This window comes from Sander lucioperca, chromosome 12 (assembly GCF_008315115.2).
Source record: "Sander lucioperca isolate FBNREF2018 chromosome 12, SLUC_FBN_1.2, whole genome shotgun sequence".
Taxonomy (NCBI): Eukaryota; Metazoa; Chordata; class Actinopteri; order Perciformes; family Percidae; genus Sander; species Sander lucioperca.
Genome location: NC_050184.1, coordinates 36,545,659 through 36,554,681, shown reverse-complemented (window position 1 = coordinate 36,554,681; position 9,023 = coordinate 36,545,659). Strand labels below are relative to the sequence as shown.

Here is a 9,023-nt window from a genome sequence, read left to right as displayed (position 1 = left end):
TTGGGAGAATTACCACTGCAAGTCCAGAGCTGCTGCCCATAGACAGACAAGTCAAGTAATTCTCTAAATCCAATTAATGAAAAGCTCCTCATCTCTTCGGAGGTAAAACATGTATGTCCGATTAAAGAAAAACTGATTATACTGAAACTAATCCTAAACCACCTCGCAAGATAAACATATAGGCTTAACCTTGTGTGTGTGTGTGTGTGTGTATGTGTGTGTGTGTGTGTGTGTGTGTGTGTGTGTGTGTGTGTGTGTGTGTGTGTGTGTGTGTGTGTGGGAGGTTGGTTATCCCTTTTAAGTGCATAGCTGATGATCTTGGGTTATATATCCCAATTAGACCTTAGTGGCATTCTCAATTATCTTTGCTACTATTGTTGGCCAATCTCAAAAGGACAGTGTCACAGTGCATGGTTCTAGATGTCACACAACATAACATGTTCAAGACACAGGCCCATATTTTACTCCCTGTAGCTAACAGAGTCAACTGCTAACATGTAGCTTTCATAACAAAATGCTATGTTTCCTCTTACCTATAGTGCTATTTATCAATCTAGATTGTTTTGGTGTGAGTTGCCCAGTGTTGGAGATATCTGCCATAGAGATGTCTGCCTTCTCTCGATTATAATGGAACTAGATGGCACTTGGCTTGTGGTGCCCAAAAAAATACTTTGAAGTTGAAAACTCAGCAGCAATGTCTCTTTCCAGAAATCACGACCCAGTCACTCAATATAGGACTGGCTAGTTTCATGTAGAAAGAAAATAGTTCCTACATGAAGCTGCTCACAACCAGTTCTGTGGATTATCTTGAGTAACCACGTCATGATTTCTGGAAAGAGACATTGCTGTTAAATGTTTCAGTTGTATTGTTTTGGTGCTTTGAGCACCACAAGCCATCTAGTTCCATTATATTCGAGAGAAGGCAGACATCTCTACGGCCGATATCTCTAAAACTGGAAAACTAGATTGATAAATAGCACTACAGGTAGGAGGAAAAATATGTGTATTTGAATTTGGTTTGAACTGTCCCTTTAAGGTTGATTTTTCATGATATAATACCATACTGTACAACGACATGTCACTTTCATGTATGTAGGAAGCAGATGGGGAGAAGGTGGCACTGTATATGGGAAGGGGGGAGTGGATCACTGGGAATGATTCAGTAAACATCCATAATCTATCTTCCTATGACAGAGCACACGGAGCAGAAACCAATTAGCTGCGTGTCCCATCGGAAATGGAGAAGCAGATACGATAAAAGATGAGCCCACAGCAGCAAGCTACAGGGCAAGTTACAATTAACCTCCCCCTAACACACACACACACACACACACACACACACACACACACACACACACACACACTCACACAACTATCCTACACACCTGCTGTGGTTTCAATGATAAACCTCTGGCAGGTTGTGGTAGACTGTAATGACCCAAACCAACACTTGGGATGCCAGGTAGAAATTTAGGTCATTGGCTATTACCATTATTTCACTCCAGTGTCTCTCTCTTTCTCTTAGTCTTTCTCCGTCTCTCATTTACTTCCTCTGCGAGTGAAGTCGTCCCCTATTACTTTTCTCCCATAAATCTCAATTCTTACCCTCTACTTTCTTTCTGTCTTGTCTGTTTTTTTTCCATCCTCAGCTCCCTCCTCCCTACCTGGCTGTGTGGCATAGGTGTGGCCAGCAACATTACAACAAGGACTGGAACAAGGTCACAAGGAAATACACAACACACACAATGTACAGTATAGTACATAAACACACACACACACACACACACACACACACACACACACACACACACACACACATATAGGGCTGCAGGGGCAAGGTCACAGTGCTGCAGGAGTCGAGCTGGAGAAGAGAGAAAGAGGAATTAAGGAGAGAACGGAGAAGACGGAGAGGTTTGATGATGGAAAATTATTTCCTCGCATCAAGCCAGATATAACGACCCGCTACACTATTCTCTTCCCATCTCTCTCACTCTCTGATGCTATCTGCTCCTGCCAAGAGGGAGGGATGAAAAGAGAATAAGGAATAGATAGAGAGAGAAAAACAAAGAGAGTGTGTGTGTGTGTGTGTGTGTGTGTGTGTGTGTGTGTGTGTATGAATGAATAATGGATGTTAGGTGCAGATTTATACCCTGGTTTGAACTGTTAGTCACAAACTCAGTCATCGTTTTCGCAATACACCCCCATGAGCTAAAACTTTGAATATACTATGTGTCCCATTACATTCGCCCCCAATGTGTGTGACAGTGTGTATTCATTGGGCTGTGTGTGTGTTTGTGTGAACGGGAGCACGCTAACTACCTGCCCATGCCACCACCCCGTCCCTTAGATTCCCCTCCCTCCTCCCACACGTTACCCCCGGTAACAGGAGGGAGAGGTGGGGGGGGGAGTGACCATCTGTCAGTGGCCCGGAGATCAATGGAACTGGAGGGGAGGTGGGAGGGAGGGGTTGAGGGAGTGGTGCAAGGCTAAATATGTGGCCCACTGTGACCGGAGCCTGACTCAATATGCAGCCGTTTTATTTACCGACTGAAAACACACACCCCACTAGTCCCACTCACACGGCCTTTATTAACGAATGGCTGATTTTGGCATGAGCCAGGAAATGCTGAGGCTGCGGTTCTCAACATTATAACATACGTGGACTGCTTTACATTTTAAAAATATGCTCCCCTGCCAAAAGGGTTGTAGAGACAGAACATGTGAGATAAAAATAGAATGAGAGAAGGAGTAGGGAGGCATTTGATAGGTTAATATATATCTAGCTCACTGTGGCAGTGGGTCAGATGAGACGAGGACAAAACACTTGAATGCTAGCTAATGAATCAACAATAAAACAATGTCAGCCCTCTGGAACTGCTTACTTCAGCTGCTTCATGGGAGCACACAGAGCTAGTATACATCCATACACACATTCACACAGATATATACAACATAAATCAAATGTACACATAAAAACAAAGCATTTAGACTGCTACAGCGATGTAAACATGGGGATTTTCACCACCTACGTGTACAGAGTGAGGGCTCGCACCATCGTAAAGTGAAATCACTTAGAAAAACACACTGACATAATGCTATGCTGCAATAGTGACTGAACTCATTTAAAATTCACTGTTGATGATGGAGCTACAGTCAGAGCTGGAGGGAACAGTTTGGGTGTAAACAGGAGAGGAGAGGAGAGGAAAGGAGAGGAGAGGAGAGGAGAGGAGAGGAGAGGAGAGGAGAGGAGAGGAGAGGAGAGGAGAGGAGAGGAGAGGAGAGGTGAGGAGAGGATGTTTATGTTATTCAATGTCCACTGAATCAAATCAACTGTTGTTAACTTGTTGACATAATTGTACCCTGTCCTAAGGGGTGTCATGGAAAATTGGGATAAAAAAGCAGACTCACCAAGCATTTGGCTGAAGAGCAGCTGCTCTAGGTCTCCCAGAACTGTCACCACTAACTCTGGGTCCACCTTCAGAAAGCTCTTATCATCTTCTCCCTCTGTTCCCTTCCTCTCTCTCTTCTCCTCTGCTGACAGAGCTGCAGATCTCCCCTTCTCTCCTAGTTTTTTGCCATTAGTCCCAGTATTCACAGCTCCATTGGAGTTAGCCTTGGTTGGGTGGTCTGCAGGGTCTGTATCTACACTCTGGCCTGCCTCAGAGGCCTTGCTGATGGGCTTGACCTCAGCATAAGGTCCCCGTGGTTTACCAGGAGCAGGGATTCGACTTGGCTTGCTCCCATTAGAAGCCACAGGCGGGGAGCAGAAAGGTTTGGGCTTCCCCTGGAAAAGAGACTGTTCTGACTTTGAAAGGGTCCGAGAAAGTGGTGGTCTCCCGCCCCCAGCCTGACCTGTCTTAGTCAAGCCTGGCTTGTTGGTGCCAGTGCCAGGCCGACTCGTATCAGATTGGTACAGGTGCAGCTTCTTCTCAGCATCAGTGAGCACACACAAGTTGTTAAGTGATCGCTGCTTGCGGAGACCAGAAGGATTTGGGATTGGGATGGAGCCAGAGGAGGGCCGGTAGACCTTGAGCTCTGACCCGGAGGGACGTGAAGGTCCCTGGGGCAGAGCAGAGGGCTTGGCTGGGGGCTTCCTAGAGGCCATGGCCTGGGCTGAAGTTTCCTGGCAGGAGACAGCAGCAGACCTCAGGTCCAGCTCTCTGGGCTTGGCCGTCATGCTAATGTTAGCCACATTAGCCTCCAGCATCCCTCCTGCAGAGAGCCAAGCAACAGCATCAGTAGCACACTCTGAGATACACACATGCAGGCTGAAAGAAATGGAGGGAGAAAAGGGCAGAAAGAAAGGTGTAGAAACTCCAAGACTGTCTGGTTTCCCCTCCCTCTCTGTCTCCAGTGGGTTGAGACTCCCCGCCGTGTGAGACTGTGGGTTTACCCCTCTGTTGAAAATGACGAGTGGGTTAGTAGAGTGGCAGTAGCAGTCACCCTTACTCACTACTGGTAATCCATGGATCTGCAGACCTGTATCCAGTGCCTAAATCCACTTCCCTGTGACACAATAGCGCTGCTAGAATAAAACACAGCACTGACCAGCTTCTTTCTCTCTCCCTCTCTGCTTCTCTCTCACTCTGTATGCCGTCCCGCTTGCCAGGCAAGCAGCAGCCGACTGACAGAAGAAACAGTCGCAGCAGCAGCAGCAGCAACATCCCCCCTCCTCTTTCTCTCCTCCCTCTACCTCTCCTTCACTCGCTGGTTTGCTCACTCTACCCCCGCTGGCTCATTCACCCTCCCACTCTTTCTCCTCTATTCTTCCCTCCTTCTTTCTTGTTGTCTCTCTCTCTCTCTCCTCCCACTGGCTGATTCACCCGCCAATCCTCTCTCTCTCTCTCTCGCAAACGCGCACCGCAGATGCTGTGTTATGCTTAACACCATTGAAGGAAGAAAGGAAGAAAGGAAGAAAGGAAGAAAGAAAGAAAGAAAGGAAGGAAGAAGGGAACAAAGGAAGAAGGGGAAAAAGGAAGAAGGGAAGGAAGAAAGAAAATAAATAAATACAGAAAGGAAGAGGAAGGAAGAACAAAAGAAGAAAAATTATTAATAATTATATTAGCTCAGCTGTGTGTGACTCAAATAATCCTAGATGCCAAATATTGCAGCCAGATTAAAGACCCCCTACACACAGAGATGCACATTCAATCATTCATAATCACATTAGCTGCTGTATTCCGCCATTCATATTCAGATTTTCTTATGTGCTCTAATCACGAAAGGCCCACCCATGATTAAGCTGATACAAATTATCTGTAAAACAGCCATGACTGCAGGATCAGCTTAGAAGAGGAGAACAGGGCACACATTTACCAGTCCATAATACACAACCAGATAGGTCAGTCACTAATTATGCAACCAATTAGTAGCCAACAGACCTCAAATGATCATCACACCCCTCCCCACCTACATCATATTACCTCTCCCCTTATCTCCATTGCTTTTTTCTCATTTCCTCCCTTCTTTTCCTTCCTTCCTCCAGACCTACAGTATGTCACCCATCCCCCCTTCCAGTTAATATAGAAGCACAGGCCATTAAATTTTGCAGGGTATAGATTCAGCACAACCATCACGATACCTCAGTTGTATTAAACAAGCACACGTGTACATGTGTGGGTGTGTGAATGAGTGTTGGTGTCACTATATTTTTGTCTTTCCTCCCCTGCATGTGTCTGAGTATGTGTGTGTGCGTGGGTCTGTCTCTACGAGTGTGTCACATTGATGAGACAGGCTCAGAGAAGCCAAAGCTCCCGTCCAGGGACTCGGATAGCTCTGGCACGGTGACTACGTCATTTCATCGCTCTGGATATCCCATCTCAGTCAACACAGGACACACAAGTAACTCTTCTTCATCCTCTTTATTGCTCCCTTTTTTCACTCTTCTCGGATCCTTTGCTTCAAATACCTACAAATTATATTCCTGTAATTCCTTGTAACAAACAGAGCTGGGTGGAGATCCGATAAGAGAGGGACATTACAGTAACAGAGACAGAGAAATATTATGATGTCATCATTTCTGATCTGTCTTTATTTCCATTACAGGTAATCATGATGACAGCGCATGAAATGAACTTTAAGCCCATCGTTACTTTAATGCATCCTGTCTGCATACAGGTCTTGTAGATGGTGTCTTGAGTGTTTGTGCTCTATGTAATACCATTAGTGCACTTTCTCATGTACGGTATGCAAACAGCAATGCCTGCAGCTGTGATGTTATCAGGTCTCAAACTGTTAGGAGTAGTATTTAAACAAGCAGGCTGTTGAGCTATTGCCCATTTTCTGTTACATTTGCATAAATCGGTTGACACTAAACCAGAGCAAAAACAAGTGATGTTCTGTTTGCTCACATTCCACACTCAATATTAGATAAGTACTTTAAAAACAGCTAATTTTCCAACAGTAACCAAACTGGCGCCAATTGAGCCCAAAAATGACAACGACGCACATTAATGTACGTTCACAACAACAACCTAACATCCATCTGGCCTTGAATGAGTGTGTGTAATACAGGAGTTCAGTAGCAGACGTACATTGGCTGTTTTATTGTGTAAAGGCCAAAGCCATTAATTAGAAGCAGCTAACTTTAATAAAGGGCCAATGTTGAGGTGGTTATGCCACATGGAGGCCAGAGCTGTGTGGTGACAGTTATGGGGGCTCTGGGGGCTGGTAGCAGGCCAGTAGGGGGGTAAGGGATGTAATTTAAGGCTAATAGGTGCTGTACATTAGCTCCAATACCTCCCTGATGAGGGATTAAGGTGACTCAAACGAGAGTGGCAGCATACAAGGCAGGTCTGTGTGGCGTACAGATGGACGTGGGGCAAAGACACGCATCAGTGCTCCTGAAAGCACGTATACACACAGGTAAAGTGTGTGTTGGCAGCACACAGCTACTTGTTTGTTCCAGTACTCGTCTCTCTGGCTCCACAGTCTAATCACTTTAATATATGGCTGATGTCGTAAACATATATTCTCTCACTCTCTTTCTGCTAAGTCTCTCTCTCTCTCTCTCTCTCTCTCTCTCTCTCTCTCTCTCTCTCTCTCTCTCTCGCACTCTCTCTCTCCACACACACAGAGCATGCTGTCTGTGGAGGGTGTCTGACTGGCCTGAGCAATCTGGCCTGACATCAGAGAAGCTGGCAAAGTGTGATGAATGTCAGTGCTCAATATTAGCCTACACATTCATCTCATAGCAAACTTACACATTCTGAAAGTAACAGAAGTTTGTGTGTGTGTGTGTGTGTGTGTGTGTGTGTGTCTGGCGTGTGTGTGTGTGTGTGTGTGTGAACGCGCTTGTGGGCTGCCACAGTGGCCAGAGCCATGGGAAATTTGCTACGATAACGGGCAAACAGTTCCATACACGCATAAAGACACTTTTAGACAGACAGACAGACAGACAGAGGCACTGTGTCTCTGTACTTTGCATGAGTAAATTTGCCTTAGCATCTCTAAACAGTTAAGAACAGATTCGCCACTATATTTCTACAGAGCAGTAATGCGAAATAGCCAGTGGGACACACAAACACAGACACTGTGTGGCGCATTATATGCATGTTTACAAAGTTACAGAAGGTCTCCAGCTTTGAAAGGAAAAGTACTGCGAGAGAAGAGGAAAGCACTGGTGCTTTGGATGTAACTAATTGTACCAGAGCAAAACTTGAGGAGGAATGATTCCCATTTGACTAAGCAGATGGCATGCATTTTCACTTTCACCCACTCCCTGTTTTCACCCACTCCCTCTCAGTTTGTCTTGTTTTGCCTTTTTGTGCCCAAGTACAAGGGAAAAAAAGTTGTTCTAAAGATGAGACAAGCGTGAACGGGCCAAGAAGTGAGAAGAAGAACAAGAGTGAGTGTGACTGAGAATAGAAGGGGAGTGCGTCAGAACAGGATAGAGCAGACACCATGAGCCTACTGGATGCTAATTGTGAGGAAAAGGAGAAAAAATGTAAGAATGTGAAATTATAATGCAAAAAAACAAAGCAATGAGGAAAGTGAGAGGAGGAGGAGAAAGAGGACGGGGTGAGGAAGGATCTCTGTATGTGTGCCAGAGGAGCAGAGGAAGTCTGTAAGACAGAGAGGGGATATCCTGCCTCACCGCCTCGCCACTCCTGCTACGTTTGCTTATGTCCGCTAACATGCTAACGCATAGGGTCCACAGGACACACAGATGAATACCAGACCATGACACACAGGGGAAAGGCTCACAGTGACACTCACTCTGGTGCTGCACCAACACAATACCATGGCTTTGAATGTCCTGTTTACACCCAAAATACTGACCGACAATCTGATACAAACAATGTGTGGCTTCCTAGTCTGAGTCAAAAATGTAAGTATGAATGAGAGAGGGAGTTATTCCACAATGACACCTCTTTGGTGGTCTTACTCAGTGCTGATGATGCACAGCATGAGTCACTGGCTTAGGCATTTGGACAATTCAGCCACTTAAATGCTATCAATGGAAATAGAGTGATTGTATCACTCATACCATCTCCTGATTTCAGCGGCACACATCTTAATCCAACAAAAACACCATTCTCCCACAGAAGAACACACACTCCTCATGAAGCACACACAGCTGAGAGCTGAAAAACATCCACTGCCATCCGGGGAATGCTAGAGAAGAAGAAGAATGAATTTGTGTGTTTTAAAAGGTATCGTTCTATTGTAGACGCTCCCTCAATGTTGACATTCTCAGTACACTTCCCAGGGGTATCCCACAATGCTCTGCTGTAGAGGCCGGTTGCCTAGTTACAGCGTGGTGTGCATACAGTAGCCATGGATATCATCAGCTTGTGTGAGCGTGTTGTTCACTTGTGTAATTGTGCTTCGGTCGGCAGAAGAAAACTGCTGTTGCTAAAGTCGGATATACAGTACAGTAGTATGTGAATAAAAACTTAGAATATGTTATGAGGAAAACATGAGTGAATGATTCAATTAGGAATCAGGAATGTTGAGCCTAGAAGAAGTGTGTGCTCAAATTTGAGTGTGTGCTTTATTCTCCATGGGTTATTAATTTGACA

General features: G+C 45.3%; 1 protein-coding gene across 12 annotated transcripts in view; it reads right to left on the bottom strand.

The window, feature by feature from the left end:
* The window catches only part of LOC116058557 (neuron navigator 1-like), a 90,128-nt gene that overhangs the window by 68,248 nt on the left and 12,857 nt on the right, over nt 1-9,023 (bottom strand). For 11 of the 12 annotated variants that reach the window (XM_031311428.2, XM_036008308.1, XM_031311431.2 and 8 more), the window contains one exon: nt 3,409-4,212. The exons of the other annotated variant lie outside the window; for it this stretch is intronic. In XM_031311428.2, the coding sequence (XP_031167288.1) occupies nt 3,409-4,212 (804 nt within the window). The remainder of the gene's footprint in view (nt 1-3,408; nt 4,213-9,023) is intronic. 12 annotated transcript variants of the gene reach the window in all.